At 45.1% G+C, this 20219-nt stretch overlaps 1 protein-coding gene across 1 annotated transcript in view; it reads right to left on the bottom strand.

Annotated features, from left to right (window-relative positions):
* mical1 (microtubule associated monooxygenase, calponin and LIM domain containing 1) overlaps positions 1-20219 on the bottom strand; it is a 60014-nt gene that overhangs the window by 3137 nt on the left and 36658 nt on the right. Inside the window, exons 15-22 of the mRNA XM_063209298.1 lie at positions 17013-17078; positions 14124-14334; positions 7288-7358; positions 5007-5982; positions 2644-2735; positions 1768-1872; positions 981-1074; positions 585-675 (exon numbers count right to left, since the gene is read on the bottom strand). Of these exons, the coding sequence (XP_063065368.1) occupies positions 585-675; positions 981-1074; positions 1768-1872; positions 2644-2735; positions 5007-5982; positions 7288-7358; positions 14124-14334; positions 17013-17078 (1706 nt within the window). The remainder of the gene's footprint in view (positions 1-584; positions 676-980; positions 1075-1767; positions 1873-2643; positions 2736-5006; positions 5983-7287; positions 7359-14123; positions 14335-17012; positions 17079-20219) is intronic.

The following is a 20219-nucleotide window of genomic DNA, read 5'->3' as shown; positions in this document are numbered from 1 at the left end:
GTAAAATGTGCTCGGCATACAAATTAACTCGCTGTGTCTTGCTGTACTGTGCCCGCCCATCACTTGACAGACAAAATTTGGCACAGTAACAAAGTGCAACTCTGAGAAATAGTCTTCCTGACACAGATAGCCATCACATTGGCCAACCACTATCAGCATCTGCAGCAGTGGCAGAACAGTACATGCAAAACCCACAGGCCTTTAGCAACTCAGCTGTTTCCTCAACCAAACATTTAAGCTTAGTCATACTGCACACTTTAGATAGAGGCACCTTTGAAGCTCACAAATGAGACACTATTGTAAATGTCAGTGTGTTTTCTGAGTTTGGAAATATATATTTTTGCTCTACCACGAGGTCTGCTGGTAAGGGGGATATCCAGTGAGCCTTTTGACTACAATTATGTGTGTTTACAGTTTTCTTGTAATGTTCAATGATGAACATTACCATACCATTTAAATAACAGTAAAATTAATTATATTTACATTATTCTTATTTAATTATATCACATGAATTATATTACATTATTCTTCCAGTTGATTTCTGCTAGGATACAGTAGCCAGCTATGATGCAGGCAATACTTACGCCACCATGAGATCCGACTCCTCAGACACCAGAGCATTCTTATCCTGCACCAGCTCTATCCACTGCTCTATCAGGTCAGAATCAGAGGAATCTGTAAAAAAAATAACACAAACATGCGTCATGTTAATTGTTTTAAAAATACAACCAAACATTGTCCCTCAACTCTCTGGTGCAACAGCAGAGAGGCTGTGGTGGTGGTGGCTTATCTGAAGCAACCTGATGCTGGCTGTTGTGAAGCATGCATATGTTCAGATGGTGCGTGTAAGCAGTGACGGTGTTGCTGCGGTGTTGGGCGGTTAGTTTGGAGATATGGTTGGTGGTGGTGGAGGTGTTGCATGTGGGTGCTGTGGTGTAGGTGTTGCGTGTGGGTGCTGTGGTGGTGACGGCGTGTTGCACCTGACTCTTTCCTGAGTGCTCTCTCCAGATCCACCCCCTTCTCCTCAAGGTCCTTGAAGGTCACCTCGATCTCCTCCAGTCGCCTCTGGATAGACTGCAGGCACACGGACAGAGGGAAAGTATCAGTGCAGAACTTTGTGAGTACTTACTTATTTCCCTCATATTTCAATGCTTCCTTTGCCCTCCGCCCTAATGCCTAGAGATTCAATATAATTGAGGACGCAAGGTTTGTGGTCGCAAACCACAAAAACGTGAGAGGATAAGGTTGGAGGAGGGAGGCAAGATGCAGTAGAAGATGGCCTGCAAGTAGAGTATGCATGTAGTGCTTGATTCCTCCATCCGTCCTCCATTCCTTCTTTTTTTCTTCCATGACAGCAGTGGCAACACTGATACAAAAGGGTGGAGGACAGAGGAAATGACTGGAGTGTAGATATTGGGATGCGGCCCATGTCATTTTTGAGCTACTATGCTGATACAAATGAGTCTCTGTTTGCTATTACGTACTGAATTGAACTACAACCATCCAGATCACTGGTTCAAATTATCCATGCATAGTGTTATTCATTTTTGATTGGTCCTGAGTTTTTAAAGGTAATAGACAACTTTGTCAGACTGTATAGATTATAGAATGCAGAATGCATGGCAACCATTGCATGCCATGCAACATCCATAGAGTAGGGAGGTTTTGATGCCCAGTTTGTATAGATGGATGGACCAGGAAGCTGGAATTGATTGTGACCTTTAGGCTGGTATTCTAACTCCTTAACCTGGCCCACAGTGTGCTGACCTGTGCTCGGTGGAAGCGCTGGATCTCGCTCATCTTGGCTCGGCGCTCCAATGTCCTCATCTTACGCAGCTCCAACCTCTGGGCCTCCAATGGGTCTGACGGGACCTGCAGGAGGAGAGGAGAGAAGAGGAGAAGACAAACAAAAGGGAGGAGGGGGAAAAGGAGAAGAGAAGAGAAGCAAAAGAGGAGAGGAAAGGAGGGGAGGGGAGAAGAGAAGAGAGGAGAAGAGAAGCAAAGTAAAGCGAAAAGAAGAGAATGTAAGAGGAGAGAAGAGAAGTAAAGCAAAGAGAAGCAGAGAAAAAGAGAAAAGAGAAAAAAAGAAATGCGAAGAAAAAAAAAGAAATGCGAAGAGAAGAGAATAAGGGAGAAGATCACACTATTACCAGGCAGCTGAGTAGTGACCTTATCTGCAAGTGGTGGACACGAGACATCATATGATGTAATGCCACGCACAGCTCAGATCACAGGGGCCAGGGGCAAGAACAGACTAGCGTCTATAAACATTCCTGCTATCAAAGTATTTGGGGGACTTGGGCAAAGAGGGATTTGGGCCCTTTTTTCGTCTTCAAATTATTAAGGGCACCTCAAGAGAGATTTCAATATCAGTATCATTGCACTCTTTCGGTCGTTGAATTTAAGCTGTTATTTGCTGCCAGTTAAATACAAGGACATAACCAGTCATTACCATTATGAAGTAGTATGTAATGTATTAGTAATAAGAAGTAGTGATATTAGTATGTTTTAAGTGCTGGTTGCTTAAAAAATACTCAAAGAACACAAAATGCAGTAATAGAGTAGTTGTAGCTGTCATTAGGCTGTAGAACCAGTGAGAAAACGTATGCACTGTATGTAGTACTATGGCTTATAGTAATTTACCTGCTGCTCCAGGAAATCTATGTTGTCTCCAAACATGTAGAAGTCATCCTCCTCATCATCCCCATTGTCCTCTCCTGATACATACATTACACCTGTAGGTGACATATCATTGAAGTCATACATGGGTCATTCAATGCCAATTGAACATTTCTCCACACGCTTGCTTCTCAAAATAGTTTCTTAACTTCTGAACTTCCTTATTTTCAAAGGATTGAAATCTGTTTTTTTTTTAAAAGTGAAGTTGCATCCTTTCTAAGTTATGGATAATTTTATAAGAGGAGGTGGAGTGCCGATTTTGTTCAGCTCATCCTATTTTTATGCTAAGTTCTCAAAGCAAATCACAGGAGTTGTATAATGCAGAACGCTTGAGTTTGGCGTGCTGGCATTGGGGACACGAGTTGTCCCCAATACATATTTTCAATACCAAGATGCCACAATGTGTGGACCAATGCACACATTCAAAGCATGTTTTTTCTTACATTTTATATTACTGGGCAATAATACGATCGCATTTTGTACGAATAGAGTACAACTTCTAGTATGCTGCTGTTCTCCAGATAAAGTTTGGTTAGGTAATACGAGTGTTGCGGTGTCAAAATAACATCTGTTGGGACTGGTCAGCAAAAGGTTGGAGGTTAACCTCTTTAGTGAACTGAGTAAGTGTAGGGCAGCACTCTTCAGATTTGCCCACGCTCGTTCTGCTTGAAGCATTTGTGATGCTTGCTCAGCCTGAAGCATTCGTGGGCGAATAATTAAGCAAAATCTGAAGAGCGCTGCCCTTTACTTACTCAATTCATCTAGTAGCTTACTTTGATGTGGGATTCAGCACCCAGGGGAGAACAAGGAACAGGTGATAGTGTGAGCACATCTTTTCCGCTTTTTAAACTCTTTGGTGTTTCACAGATGAAAATGGTTACATTTCAAAACAATTTTGATTGGATATTTGAAATATTCTGTGTCAAAATCTACAGAGATCTATTTGCCTTGAGCACAGTTAAGAGTTTGAGTTGTTTACGCATCAGTCAGGACTAGGAGACTGTGAATTATAGCAGTGTTTTGATGCTAATGTTGCCTTCAGTACCCACTATCACCATCCTCTCATACATCAGCACAACAGTCCAGACTGTGGGGACTGTACTGCATTACCCCAGTTAATAGGCAGTCCATCCCCCATACACTGAGGAACGCTTCACTTATTATAAATATATATATGCTGAATAATAATATAAATATTACAATTAACCTCTCAGCTGAAGTTGCTCTCCTGATTAAAAACTGTTATGTTATACAATATAAGAGTTTAAGTCCCCAAATAACAAGAACCGGTCAGCCAGCAGTTGTTGTCTAATCAGCCTCGCACCACAGAGTTGAAAACTGCTTAAATAACTCACTTTTATACAAATGTGACTGTTGCAAACAAAAAAAACAAGCATTTCTGTAAAAATCTGCAGAGACCTATTTGCCTCGAGTGCCCTTAGAGTTTTTGTTTGTAAATCTCCAGAATCTTTCAGGCCACTTTGATCAGTCGTGAAACTTTGAAATACAGCAGAGTGTTTTGATGCTAAATGTAGCCTTGAGCACCCACCAGCATCCTGTACCTCCCTTGGGACTCTCATACATCAACACTCACAGGGCCGATGACAGCTTAGGCCGGGCCCAGGACAAAATCATCTGAAATGTGCCCCCACGCAATACATATACAATGCAATGAGAGCTAAAGTCTGGGCCCACCCTCTCCCTGGGCCCGGGACAACTGACCCCTTTATCTCCCCCTGTCTCCACTCCTGAAAACACCAGTCCCCACTCAAGGCTGAGTGCCGCTCCATGGACAGATTGCATTTGCATCGCATTGACAAGCTACTCAGCTCCTCTTTCTCCGTATGCAAGTACATTTTCTCATCATCATGCCTGTGCTGTCCTGCATCACCCTCGTGGACAGGTGCTCCATCAGCCTGTCAGATTAACACCATCCCATTTACATGAAAATGCTGAAACTCACCCTCCAAAAACAAAGTAAGGTCAGTCTATGGAAATTTAACATCTTTATTTTCAGATGCAAGAAGATCTGTTGTATCAGAACATTCAATCATTTTGTTTTTCACTGACATAATGACTTCGTCCCTGTGAGAAATCTTTCCTTTATGATTGCCCTTTTATGCAGATTGCCCTTTTTGAACAGAGAGAAAGAGAAAGAGGAAGAGAGAAATAGATTGAGAAAGATGTGTAGATAGAGAGCAAGAGATTGAGAAATAGATAGAGAAGGAAATAGAGGAGAGAGGGAGAGAGAGCGAGAGAGGGAGAGAGAGAGGGAGGGAGAGGGAGACACAGAGAGAGGACAGCAACCAAAACAACAGCCTCCTCACCTGCAGGCTCCACGTGAACGCTGAGGCGGTGGTCCCTCCCCAGACGCGGAGACGACAGGTTCCAGGGGGAGAACTTGGAGCGCACCCGCCCGCCCTGCTTGCTGCCCGGCTGGCCTGCTGCGGCCGCCTGCTCCCCCCTCCTCCTGAAGCATCTCCGGTGCCTCTGCTCCCTCACGTGGTGCCCATCCGGCGTCTGCCCTGTAGTCCAGTACCTGCCCTCATCCTCGTCTTCCTCCTCCTCATCCTCCCGACCATCGGCCGTCATCTCAGTCACTCCTCCTCCTCCCCTGTCTGTGCGCTTCTTGGAGGAGCTGGAGGAGGAGGCGGAGGCCGAGGAGGAGGCGGGGGGCTCCGAGTCGGAGTCCTGGCTGTAGCTGAGGCTGCTGAGCTGGCTGCGCTCCTCGTCGGACATGCCCAGCTTCTTCAGCTTGGTCCTGGAGGAGGAGGAGGAGGAAGAGGAGGAGGCGGCGGAGGCGTCGTCAGCCCCGTTCTCATTCCCGTTCTCTGGCTGACTGCTGGGAGTCTGTCTACCCTGCTCCCCTTCGTGCTCACCTTCCTCGTCCTCTTCTGCCACAGTGTCCGGTCTCCTGCCTGGGGGGCAGGAGGTGTGGCTGGGGGTGGGTGGCTGCGGCGGCAGGTGGATGGAGCGTGGCTTTGGCGTGGGCGGTGACTGGGGCTGGCGGGAGTGCGCCCCTCGTGGAGCGGGCACAGGCACGAGGGTGGCGACACCCGCACTGGAGTCCTCCGGAGGCTGCTTGGCAGGGCTGTGTGTGGGGGAGGAGGAGGATGGAGGTGGGTGGGGGTCTCTGGAGCCGCCGGGATGGGGGTCCTCTGGCACTGTGGTGTCCAGTGAGGCGGCACAGCCGTCGGTCCCGTTCTGTCCATTCAGCCTGTCTTTCCCGTTCTGTCCATTCACCCTGTCTTCACTCGCCTCCTTCCCACTCGATGCGTCCTTTATAGGCTGAGTAGGACCATCCTGAAGAGGAATTAGCAAACAGTCAGTCAAATGAGTGGGGGCGTCTTGGGCCAGGTCCAATAATAATTACTGTCACAAATCTACCCTTCCGAATTCATCAATTGTGTTCACAATGTTGGAAGGAAATGATCGGATGGCAAAGCTACATTCAATTAAATCCTCAAGTCTGACCGGATCAAAGTTAAATGACCAGATCAAAGTGAAATATTACATCCCAACCTCTTCCACATTCTTATGGGCCTTTTTCTCATGACACTGAGGCAATGCATTTGTAGCAGGTACAAGTTGCTTCCGGAGGCATAGATAAAAATAATACATAATAATACATGCCACGGTTTTCTATTGTTCTCTGTCTTGAAACTCCAAGTCGTTTATACGGTAACTTATTTGACGTCATTGTGAAAAAGAGGAATTACCTGGCAAGAGGCAAACCTCCCAACAGAGGGATATTATGGCTTCCTTCTTTGTGTAAAAGGTTGTCCTAATAGGCAACTCACTGACTTTTGAATTAATCATTTTAGGTTGGTAATCTATTTAGATTAGGTCAGTTAACATCTCACTCAAAATGATCCTGTTTGAACACTACATACTTATGTACTTAATACAACATGCCTCCTGTATGATTGCATCTTTGTGATTATATCTTTGCTTCTGAGAATAGGTACTGTTACCGGCATCGGAACAACAAAGCACTCGTGACTTGAGTAGGTCACGTCTCTCAACACGTATACAACACGTGCCATTATCAAGAGAGTGGTTTACCTGCATTATTCATTGGCTACAATGGAGGACAAGGAAACACGTGTGCCAGTGCTCAACCTGATGACAACCTGAAGTATTAAGGGATGATTAGCGTGTGGTGTAGTTGGATGCTGCTGAGAGGAGCTCAGCAGGGAGAGAGAGCATTGAGTATTCATCTTCACAGTGCGTCTGGATAGAACAGCTGTGATTACAGGAACCTAGATTCACTCTGTGTGTGTGTGTGTGTGTGTGTGTGTGTGTGTGTGTGTGTGTGTGTGTGTGTGTGTGTGTGTGTCTGTGTCTGTGTGAGTGTGTTTGACATACTTTCTCTACACATATTGTGTTTACCTTTTATGTAAACGAGGTGCCTTGTGTGCATGTGTGTGTGTGTGTGTGCACATTTGTGTGTGTGTGTCTGTGTGTGAATGAGAATGTGTGCGTGTGTGAATGAGTGAAAATGTGTGTGAGTGAGAATGTGTGTGAGTGAGAATGTGTGTGTGTGTGTGTGTGTGTGTGTGTGTGTGTGTGTGTGTGTGTGTGTGTGTGTGTAGTGCATGTGCATACCTGGGTGTGTGTGGACAGGTTCCTGTGGCCCGATTCCATATCCTCAGAGTGCAGCTCACAGTAGAACTTCCCTGTAGACAAATGGGACGAGACCACATAATACATTACACACCGCTTCCTCCTCACTCTCTCTGACATCATTTCCCTTTTTGAAGGACCCAACTCTCAGACCAACAGTCAAGCTAAGCTCAGTGTTACCGAAGACTTTATCTTGCATGCGTTTAAATTGGGGCATGCTGCTTGTCTTGTGGTGTTACCATGCGTCACGTCAAAGAGCTTTTTGGTGTAGTGGTCAGAACCCCCGTTTGGTACCCCCAAAGGTCTGGGTTCGAGTCCCAGAGGGGCAACTCTACTCACCGTTGCTACACAACAATATTGTATTTTTACCTCCGCCAAGGAGGTAATGTTTTCGGTCGCGTTGGTTTGTCTGTCCGTCTGTCTGTTTGTTTGTTTGTTTGTCAGCAGCATAAACTATTGAACTGATATGGACGAAACTTTAGTCTCTTTTCCATTGGGTTCCGCGTTCCGGTGCAGGCTTTATAAATATTCATGAAACTTGACGGGGGGTCGATGGTGCTGTCTCGCACGCATTTCCATACAACAGGGACTAGAACTGGGCCATATGATCAGCTGCTGCAACTAGCCGCGACAACACCGCGTTTTCACGCCATGGTGAATCTAAGCCCTAATCTTAACAATAGGACCTATATAGGACTAAATATAACCAGCGATATCCTTCTCTTAGACCCATAGACATGTGTTTGGGCTTGTTCGAAAGCTGCGAATCTTAGCTTTTCACAGGTTTTTACGGAACGTTTTTATGTTCTTTCAATCCAAAGTTATATAACTTTAAGCGGCCACTGTTTCAAGTGAAAAAATAGCGCTTTCCAGCCATTTTTTTTACCTCGTCATTTTGTTTTCGAACAGACAGCGATCTCCTTAACCTAGACCTACAGACATGTGTTAGGGCTTGTTCGAAAGCTGAGATTCTTAGCTTTTTACAGGTTTTCACGGAACGTTTTTATGTTCTTTCAATCCAAAGTTACATAACTTTAAGCGGCCGCTGTTTCAAGCGAAAAAATAGTGCTTTCCAACCATTTTTATTATCTCGTCATTTTTTCCGAACAGCCAGCGATCACCTTAACCTAGACCTACAGACATGTGTTAGGGTTTGTTCAAAAGCTGAGATTCTTAGCTTTTTGTGTTCTTTAAATCCAAAGTTATTTCACTTTAAGCGGTCGCCACTTCAAGTAGCCTAAACAATGGCGTTGTTCTCCAGCCGGATAGAGAGGAAATCTTTTTTGTCATGGCTGTGTTCTTTGTTCCCTCGAATAAACCACAGTTGTCTTTTTCATTCGAAATTTTCATTTTTACATTTAATTTGATAACAGCAAATTCGCCATCCCTCTGCAGGTTCGTATATGAAGATATGTGCAATGAAAAGGGCTACTTTAGTGTGCCCTATTTTGCATGGTGGTAAAAAAACCCGACTTCTCACAAGGAGGAGGCGTGGAGCTTTGGAAATAGCGTGATTTTAAAATAATAGCCTAATAGGCTAATAATATAACTCCTTGGCCAAGGACTGGAGTTAGGCTACTTTAAAGAACATGATAATTGCTTGAGCAAATTTTCTCTGTCTACTGTAAAAACTGCCAACAGAAAAGCAATGTTGATTTTTAAAGTGCGTGGGTGGGGATAGGTGTTTGCACATGCCGGTAAATCCTAACACAGGCAACATGTAGCCTAGTGGAACTCAGCTCCGCACGCCTCGAACCACGTCTTTCGTGATTCTATAATCGCCCCTGTTCGAGCCCTGTTTGAGCTGATGATGGGTGTGTATGGGTGGAGTAAATGCAAAAAGAAAACGAAACCACGCCCCAGCAGTGCGCAGCCCCGTTCTAACAGGGCTAGTCGAAAGGGGCTTTTGTGGGGGTGTTGGTAATGACCCAAGGAACAAGTGATTAAATTCTGGTGGTGATACGGAACACAAAACGGAACCAGGACGTTTATTAAGATTCTTCACCATTGCTGGCCTATACATCTAGATGCCCCTAGTGACCGCAAATTGAATTGCAACATTCCAGTTTCTAACGCTACAAAAACAAGACAGAAAGACAGGCTGTAACATAGTCAAATGTTTCATCAAGCAGCTTCCTTGGCGGAGGTCTGCGCTCTTTGAGTGCTTCTAGTATTTTGATGTTTTGTGAATCCCCTTTATTTATTTGCAAAATGCAAACAACAGAGACAACAGCAAACGGCAACATTTTGTTGGGAACCGCATTGCAGAACACTCAGAAAACAGGCTTGAAGTATTAAGAAGCAGACTTGTCCTTGAAGTCTTTAAAAACTCTAAAACGTGAACAGCTGCCCTTCACACAGCGGTGCTAATTTAGGAAAATAAATTCTGACTCAAAACACTTAGGAAATCGCCCTTTGTTCTGCACTTAGTAAGTCATAGTTTGGAGAAGTGACATTTGTCTGGTTGTACTGCCCTCTATGATGAGTGATGACTAACTTAATCCAATCCCATGAGTGTTCTGCATTTAGTATGTCATAGGGTTTCTAATGCCACAGTCACAGATGTAGCCTCTTACCACAAAAAGGTATATACATACAGTATATACACACATGGGCCTATTCACACTCAATTACATCATAACAACATTGCTATGACAGTACCAACTTACCAAGAGTCTTAAGTAACAGGTTAAGACTTGGTCATTACAATTTTGGAAACAATAAGGTTCGGTGCGAAGGGTTTACAGTAAGCCTATCACAATATCACAGCGATTTTGTTTCAAAGACATTAGCCATCATTGTCAGTAGCCACACGAGCCAACATGGTGATTATACAGTTCAGGGACTGAGTGGAGGCGGATATCACATCGTTATAATTACATTCAGATAAGACCATGCCATACAGGGGTGAATCCATCATTATTATGCAATACCGAGTTCATTTTAAGCACATTCTAACATGAATGAATAATCATCCAGGAAACACATCTGTACTAATTCTGGTCATTTCCATTGCGTAAGCAGCAAACTTAATTAAATACTTCACCAGGCAACGGAGAGTCAGTATAATTCCACTTGTCTCTTGGGTGCAGTGCGAGATGGTAAACCAGATACAACATGAACGTACTGTATGTTAAAACTGCATAAACCATAACTTTACTACTAGCATCACTATGAATACACAGGGACAACAGACTGGTTCCTTTGAACATCACACACACAGACACACACACGCTAGAGCGCGCGCGCACGCACGCACACACACACACACACACACACACACACACACACACACACACACACACACACACACACACACACACACACACACACACACACACACACACACACACACACACACACACACACACACACACACACACACACACACACACACACACACTTATACAACGCAGTCCGGGAATCTATTCATCTTGTTCAACTTTGGGGAAGTTGTAAGTGGGGAAAGGGCATGCATTTTTCATGGTGCCTGTGAATAATTGAGCCACTGCTCCTCTCCTCCTCTCCCAGGAGACAGACTAGGGGGCTAGCTGCCTTCCTCAGGACTCCACAGGTAACGACCGACCGCCAGAATAAAGACAGAAAGAAAAAAAAGAAAAGAAAATCTACCCCAAAATAACTACAGTACATGTGGTGCTGGAGGTCCTTCCATTCACGTCATAACAAGACAATACAACCTCCACAGCAACAGCACAACACAACACTGTATTACACTGGTCCTCAACAGTCTGGAGGGCTAGATGCCTTCTTCAGGGCTCTTTCTACAGCTAAACACAGCCAGCCGGAGGACAGATAGATGCTCATCTGTCCCAAAAATGACAACGTGGTAGGCTGAAGGTCCTTCTATTCACGTCATAACAACACAGCATAACCTTGACAGAAACGACACGACACTACACTGGTCCTCAACAGTCTGGAGGGCTAGATGCCTTCTTCAGGGCTCTTTCTACAGCTAACCACAGCCAGTCAGAGGCTGTGACAAATGACACAACTCGTGGTCAGCTGAGGTTCCTTATATTCACGTCATAACAACACAGCATGACCTTCTCAGCAACAGCACGACACGGCTCTACACTGGTCCTCAACAGTCTAAAGGGCTAGATGTCTTCCTCAAGGTAACCACTGTCTTCCTCCGCAGGTAATCACTACACAGAGAGACTCATCTGCCTCAGAAATAGCAGCCTGTCACACGGTAAGAGCACCTCCACAGGTCTGCACTGCAGCACAATATTACACTACACAGGTAAGGCCCTCCTCAACACTTCACTTGCTGGGCGCAAGAGAAAAAAAGTGGCATTAAGTGGCAAGATGGAGCACATGTGGTACTTATGTGGTATGATGATGCATGAAACACATAAAAATAACAGCATGTGTGCTGTGGTGGAGGTCTGTTTATTCACGTCATAGCAATCATGGCCCTAACAGGTCTGCAGCAACAACACAACATCACACAGGTCCCCTACACTCATCTTGCTTTATTAGAGGGGCAAACTGTCATAATAGAATTCGATATAGAATGTCTTTTTATTTGTAACAAGTACAACAAAGCTGAGCAGTCCTTGTTCAGTGACGGAATAAGTAATGAAGATTTAAGTTTAGAAAAGTACTTAAAAACCTCAAAACACACACACATATCTATGTAGCCCAAACACACATCTACACTCCCAGGTGCATATTTTCAAACCTTACAGACCATCTCACACATAATGCAGCCAGACACATACAGTACATTCATGCCTGAATGTATAAATACTTTGGTAGCATAATTTAGTACTCTAATGGCTACTCTGTAAAAAAAAAGCTGTTTTTCAGTCGGTTTTATCCTGGTGTTCATGGACATGTTGTGGATGTGGACTGGGAGTCTCTCAGAATGACATTGGCCTAATATGGGAAGATTAAAGAAAGAACGCGCATCTGCTGCTGCATACTGGAATAACAGCATGTGTGCAATTTCAAACGCATGACCACAAGAAAAACAGAATTCCAACAATGTAGATTATCACTGACACTTGAATTGTACCCCAACTGAGGAATCCTATAACAAAGCCAGGGCAAGAGGGAGAGGGAGAGGGAGAGGGGGAGAGAGAGAGAGAGAGAGAGAGAGAGAGAGAGAGAGAGAGAGAGAGAGAGAGAGAGAGAGAGAGACAGAGAGAGACAGAGACAGACAGACAGACAGACAGACAGACAGACAGACAGACAGACAGAGAATAGTGACCTGAAGCCTGATTACTTTGTTCTGCTGCATGGGCACTTTTTCTGCTTCAAAACTCCAGCCAGAATATAGAGAAGCTGGCGAGCCTGACAAGGAGACTTGAGGATACAGCCAAGCCTGCTGCACACATGCCTCAATGCTCACTAAATTAAACCTGAGACATGGAGATAGCAATTGTCCTTTTTGGTGTTTCTACTTTTTGTACAGGAAAAAGACAAATATTGTAACGCTGGTTCTCTGTCTCACAAGGGTAATTTGCCACAACAATAACATACTAAATAGAACAACTGTATTTTAACATGGCTCTTTTACAGTTAAAAACATAGACTGGACAGCAACCTCACACCAAAGAGCCCAATCAAACATGTTTTTCTTTCTTTATCTTAACAATGCATATGCTTCAACAAAATGTCATTTGCAAGAATTACAGACATGAATGTTGAAGGTTACTGAAATGATGTTGAAGCGTGCATCACCAATGCACAGCTCTTTCTCCAATGCCCCCTGTGCAGGGCATACTTTATTTGGTCCTCATATGTAGAGTACAAACATCCTCCCACAAGCCGAGACCAACCTGCTTTAACCACATCCAGGCTCAGTAAAGCTACCTTCACAAAGTGCAATCTCACATCACAACAGCAAAGCAAACGCTTAATATACAGTAACTTGAAATGCAACACATTAATCCACATTTACTGTATAATTGTGATGTTATCTTATGCATGTTTTGTTTTTTTATTTGCTAAGCAAATAAATACCTAGAAGATGTTAGCATTTCTATTGTGTATGGTTGCGGTTTACATTAGTACAGGCAGGATACCGCACTTTGATGTAGCACTTCGAGTATAATTGCGTTGTACTTGTGACACATCACAGTACGGTAAAATGTCAATTTAAGCTTTCTCTTCCATTGCATTGTATTACATACATGGCAATAAAGAGAATAATTGGTCTGGGATCAGCAGGTTTTACTGACTGCTGCTATGGTGGTACGGAAGGTATATCCTCCCTTGTACAAGCTGATTTCATTATTGCAGAGCCTAAACCCTAAAGTTGTGTGTCTGGTTCTTGATTGTGATTGGCTGATTTGGTCTTCCAAACGTTAGTTAATTAAGCAATAAGCCATGAGAGGTTGTGGGTTTGTGTTCGATTTTTAACGGGACTTAGGGAGTTGGAGCAAGGACACGACACTTCAAGTCGTGCTCCAACTCCCTTAGCCGTAATAAAGCGAACACAAACCCACAGCTTCTTGTGGTTTACTGCTGAAGTGTCTGAGCACACATCTACATCCAATTGCCCCCCATTTACATCCAATTGTGTGGGTAACCGTCAACACCCTCATACCGTACCTTCGTCCGTCTTTTGACACGTGGCACGTTTTTTACAACCGTATTTTTTTTGTTTTTGTCTAAACACTCCGTAAATATTTGTAACTCTCTAACATGTACCGTGGTATGAATGGGCCTTAACACATCTGGTCCGTCTGGAATCAGTACTCCACCACTGCTCTGGTGGAGGCGATCCCTGGAATTTCATATTATGTACACATCTCCAGGTCTGTTCTGGGATCAGCAGTAGTACTCACCGCTGCTCTGGTGGTAGGAGTACCCTCCCTGCCTGAGGGTGGCGCTACAGCGGTGGCAGGTGAAGCAGCTGCGGTGGAAGAACTTGCCCTCGGCGCTCTCCCGCTCCAGCACGTACAGCCGCTGGTTACAGAAGTAGCAGACCTCGCTGCTCAGGGGGGAGCCCGGCGAGACTGGGGACGCAGGAGACTCCGGAGTCACCTGTGGCTGGGCCTGAGCACAGAGAACAGATAGTAGCAGGATATTTTAATACAGAGAGAGGACAGGGATGTGTTATGTCCAGTCCAGGTCAGTTCAACTGTCATCAGAGCATAGTGTTATGCTTGGTATGTTGTGATCTATTGTTGGGGTCTTGCCTGGGGTTTGTGAATTTTGGAGTAGGTAAACACAGCGAGTTAACTTCACCTGCTTCGTGTCAGTGTGCTTTATTTACTACACGTTTACAAACGTAACAGGAAGCCCTACGAAGGAGAGCCGAGCCTGAAGAGTTGATTGCCTGGTTGACACCAGACCCTATCACAAGTGAGATACTGTATGTCTTTCAGATCTGAACAACTGTGCAAACCAGCATGGGATCAAAACTATGCTGTTATTATAGAGAATCAGCAGTTTGACAGATCTAATATTCAACTACATAACAAACACTGCGGCTGTTGAGTGTGAAAACTGAACAGTAACTCTACACTTCAAAAAATGGCCGATTAGAGAGCGTCATCCAGGCTCTTACAGTACATCTAATCTCGCTGCAATTACAGAAGAACTGGAACACCCTACGTACCCAAACACAGTGCGGAAAGAGCGGTAAGTATGGACATTGGAACACTGGTTTGGACTGAGCAGGACAGACCAGAGAAGGCAAAGGGCTTTTTAGTATAGGTAGAAGACTGGAATGTTCCAAGGAAAGGGAGATAAGGCACCCATCCCAACATGGAAAACAGTGTACAAAACATGGACATGACATTTCTGAGAGAGATTTCTTGACAATGCAGTCTAGTCAAGTCTGAACTCCAGACAATTATCCAGTCTACTTTGTTGAGGTAAATCTACAGATAAAATGGGTCCTATGGCTGCAATTACTGTTATCGTAAAGCCATGCGGCTCTTATTTTAGGATGCTTACGATTTTCTTTGTGTTAGCTTATCTGCTAGTATCACTGACCTGACAAACCACAATGCTTGGAATACCCCCCTCTAAGTGTATGCTTCTGGTGGTAACCCAGGCAACGAACCATGGCCCAGTCAAATGTCAGTGTTGTGATAAACCTAAATTGAGTTAGTCATCACATGACCCAAAAAGACCCCAGTACACCAGACGAAAAACAGCAGTGTTTATGCTTTCAATTTATGAGAGCCAGGCTGCCTAATTTTGTGCCCACAAGTCTGGCCCATGTCCAATTATTTTGGCCCATCATGCCTAAATTTAAAAGGCACATTTAAATTCATTTTATTGCAGCAGAAGCAGTACTATTAAGAGTTGGCCCCACAACCCTCCCTCTTTTTTTTTTTTTTAGTCTTAACGACTTAGACACCCTTCTGCTAGCTAGCACATGACTGCTGCTGTGTTTCCATGGTTCTCGCAAAATTTCCCACAGAATTTCCCTATCGTCTTAATATTCCATAAATGTTTAATGATAGCAATACAGTACATTATATAATGTCATCGTGGACCCCACTGCTGAAATCTATCGGGATGCAGACATTCGAATGCTGCCTGGCAAGTTTGCATAAGAGACAGCTGTCAACGTGTTTAGCTGTGGTTGAATGGTTCACTTACCCTTCATATATGTATGTGTGTGAATGTGAGCGTGATTAAGTGAGTGTGAGAGTGCAAGCAAGAGGGTGAAAGCGCAAAGGAGTGGAGAAAGATGGGGGAAGAAAGAGAGAGAGAGAGAAAGAGCAATAGGCAGATAGACACAGAGAGCAAGAAAAACAGAAGGGCAATGAGACCGAGAGAGAGAGAGAGAGAGAGAGAGAGAGAGAGAGAGAGAGAGAGAGAGAGAGAGAGAGAGAGAGAGAGAGAGAGAGAGAGAGAGAGAAGCAAGAGCTCTAGACAGACTGGCAGGAGCTTGAGAGGAAGACAGGCAGTGTGCTAGACAGAGAGAGCTAAATAGAGAGCCACAGGAAGCATTACAATGGCAGAGTGAGTGAGCCAGGGCCTGCGACAAATATTTATAAAAGATAACAGTCGCACCTATTTGGGGAGGGAGAGCCGAGTGGAGCAGAGCAGAGCAGAGCGGAACAGAGCAGGTGTGAGAGCCGTGTGTGTCCAGCAGGCTGCACCTGCCTCCCAGCATGGAGCATGGAGCAATGCCGGGACAAACAAGTTCAGAACAGGACACACACACACACGCACGCACGGACGCTAGCACGCGCACACACCTCATAACGCCAACTGGACTCACACTTAGACATTCTCTCCCTCTCTCTCTTACACACACACACACAGACACAGACACAGACACACACACACACACACACACATACACACACACACAGACACAGACAGACACAGACAGACACAGACAGACACACACACACACACACACACACACACACACACACACACACACACACACACACACACACACACACACACACACACACACACACACCAGGGAGTGGCGCACTAAAACACACAAAGTCCCACTGGTCAGTGGAAAAAAACTGCAACAAAGTGATAGCATATGCCCCCAAACCATATCGCACAGGAACACACACTGTACGCACACACGCACCCACACAACCATATACAGTCCACGTACACATGAAAACAAACATGCATGCATACCACCACACAATGCGATATGCATATGTACTGTACGCACACACACACACACACGGCTATCAGTGTATCATGAGAGAGCACTAACGATGACGATGATGTCAACTCACCTCCTCTTCCTCCTCCTGCTGCTTCATCTTCTGACTCCTCCTCTCTCTGTCTGCAGACAGGCTCTCCTGCGGAGCACAGCACAGCCAATCACAAAACCATCATCATGAAACTCATGCTCGGACTGCTCCTGTAGATGTCTGCAGCCAAGGTCTCCTGAGGAGCATGGCACAGACAGTCAGCCAATCGTATAAGGGCTATGAAACACCTGCTCTTGCTCCGACCGTCTCTGTCTGAAAGACACACAGGCTCTCCTGTGGGGTAGACACAGCTAATCACATAAGTAGGGTGCCAGTTGTAGGGGGGTAGGGAGGAGGTGGTGGAATTGTCCCCCCTTCTGGTTTTTACCACTTTTTCCTATATGACAAAATCATAGATCAATGCAACTCATTTTATGTTACTTAAAATCTGGGGATATGTTTTTTTTTAAAGGTCAAATCGCACCATGCACATAACGACAATAAAGAAACCAGCAAATCAAATAGTGATAATAGTGAAGGCCCTTTAGCTGGCCTTTTAGTTCTTTAAGTTCAAACATGAATTTGCCAATACATTAAAGCGGTTTCATATAAGAAGAGTGCCTTGGCGTCCTGCCCCTTTTTTTTATATGTTCTACGTCTCAGCCAAAGAGCACCTTCAAACGACCACTTGTTTTACTACTTGAACGCCGCAGCCCTCCAGCCATGTCTTTTTAATGATAATGATGAGCCTCATGTTCTGCCTCCTGTCCTGTCTGTGGCTGCAGTCAGGCTCTCCTGTGGAGCACAGGCACAGCCAATCATATCACACCATGAGCTCGCCAGCCTCAGGACATTACATAAGCACCCAACACCATCACCACACACACACACACACACACACACACACACACACACACACACACACACACACACACACACACACACACACACACACACACACACACACACACACACACACACACACACACACACACACACACACAGCTCAAAATAAACAAGGGCTTAGGTCTGTCGACCACCTCAAGTGTCATAGAGTAATAAGCTGCTCAAAGAGCAAGGGAACTGATTGGTACATATGCTTCCGTACTCTCACACCTGGAGGCATCTGATTGGCTATGGCCATTTAGATGATTCACAATGGGGAAATGCATGTGGTTGTGTTACAAAGTGTTTTTTGTGTTATTGGCAGCCTTGTTTATTGGAGGGAGCCCCAAGCTTTAAGTGTGGGCATGGGCACGCAACATGCACACTCACAGAACAGCGCACTTGCAAATGCACACACACACACACGCACACAAAGTTTTTCTGAAGGCTGCCTTTATTCAAGGGTGGAGCAAGGGTGGGAGTTTCACCTCTACTGGAAATAAACAAGGAAAAACATAGCAGGGGACTAAATGGCTAAAAAGATCAAGTACATTTGAAAGCACCAACTGGCTGTGAAATGTCTCATATACTGTACATAACAATAATACATAGCACACCAAGGCGCGTACACACACACACACACACGTGTGCGCAAGCACTGACACACACATGCAGACACACACAGACGTGCGCACACATGCGCACACACACACAAAAAAGACACGTCTGTGTCGCTCCAGGCCAGCCAAGCACATGAAATGTCACGCTAAATAATTAATGTATGCGGCGCTATAGTATACGTCCACCGTAGCAAGGCAATGTTGTTACACAACAACACAAAAAAGGGTGCTCCGCTCCGGCTGAAGCCTCATGGCTGCCTGCCTGCCTCTGACTGGTGGTGGTGGGTGAACTCTCCGTGTCTCTGCTCCCAGCTCCACCTGCACCGAGGCTGATAAGAAAGGAACCCCGGCTCACTGGCTGAGACAAGTGGGAGATCAAACAGCTCCCTCGCTTCCTCTCAGCTCCTGTAACCAGGAGCCCTCTGCACGCTACGTGAACACTGGGGCAGCGTCTTCATACTCATAGCAGTCAGTGTATACACTATATTCGTGTGTAGAATTTATTGGAAGGTATGGCATGATAAGGAGGGACCGCGGGTCACTGGCTGAGACAAGTGTGAGATCAAACAGCCCCCTCGCTTCTGTAACCAGGAGCCCTCTGCATGCTACATGAACACTGGGGCAGCGTCTTCATACTCCTCTTGTAGCCGTCAATGTATATGTATATGTATATGTATGTATATTCACAGGAAGGTATGGCATGATAAGGAGAGACTGCGGCTGACTCTGAGACGAGTGTGAGATCAAACAGCCCCTTGCTTCCTCTCTGCTTCTGTAACAAGGAGCCCTCTGCATGCTACATGAACACTGGGGCAGCGTGTTGTTCATACTCCTCTTGTAGCCGTCAATGTACTGTATATGTATGTTCCTGTGTAGCATTCACTGGAAGGTATGGCATGATAAGGAGAGGCTGCGGCTGACTCTGAGGCAAATGTGAGATCAAACAGCCCCTTGCTGCCTCTCTGTTCCTGTGAATAGGAGCCCTCAGCATGCTACAGTACATGAACACTGGGGCAGCGTGTTGTTCATACTCCTCTTGTAGCAGTCAATGTACTGTATATGTTCTTGTGTAGTATTCATAAGAATGTATGGCATATAAGGAGAGACCACGAGCGGCTGACTCTGAGGCAAGTGTGAGATCAAATAGCCCCCTTGCTGCCTCTCTGCTCCTGTGCCTAGGAGCCCTCAGCATGCTACATGAAAAAAATGAGTGCAGCTTGCATGGTACATGGACATTGGAGCAGTGGGTGTGTAGTACATGCTCCTGTTGTGGCCATCCATGTAAATGTCTTTCTTCTCTCGCGGAGTATTCACTAGGAAGTGTTGCATGACGAGGAGGGTCAAGTGTGTGATCAAAAGCCTCTATAGCGTCTATACCTCTCTGTGTGTAACCCAGGCGTGTGTGAAGCCGTCACCATGCTACGGCACAGGGAGAAAGGAAAGCAGTGTATAGCAGTTGGAATGCTAAATGAAAAAAAGTTGTAGCAGTCGATGTATGGGTTATATATACGTATATTATTTGTTTTCTCTCATGGGGTATTTTCTGGTGCGTGGCGGATAAGTCTGCTAAGAAGAGACACTGTCTGAGACATGATGTATTCCCTGGGGGGTTAGTGCTTGATAAGGCCTGATACAAGCTGAGACAAGGGTGCACTGCGAAAAAAAAATGAAATCTTGGCAAGCTTATTTTTATAGTTTCAAGTAAAAGCATCTAGTCCATCATAATTTAAATCACCCATTAACT

The sequence above is a fragment of the Engraulis encrasicolus genome, chromosome 10 (genome assembly GCF_034702125.1).
Source record: "Engraulis encrasicolus isolate BLACKSEA-1 chromosome 10, IST_EnEncr_1.0, whole genome shotgun sequence".
NCBI lineage: Eukaryota > Metazoa > Chordata > Actinopteri > Clupeiformes > Engraulidae > Engraulis > Engraulis encrasicolus.
This window is presented reverse-complemented; position numbering and strand designations above follow the sequence as displayed.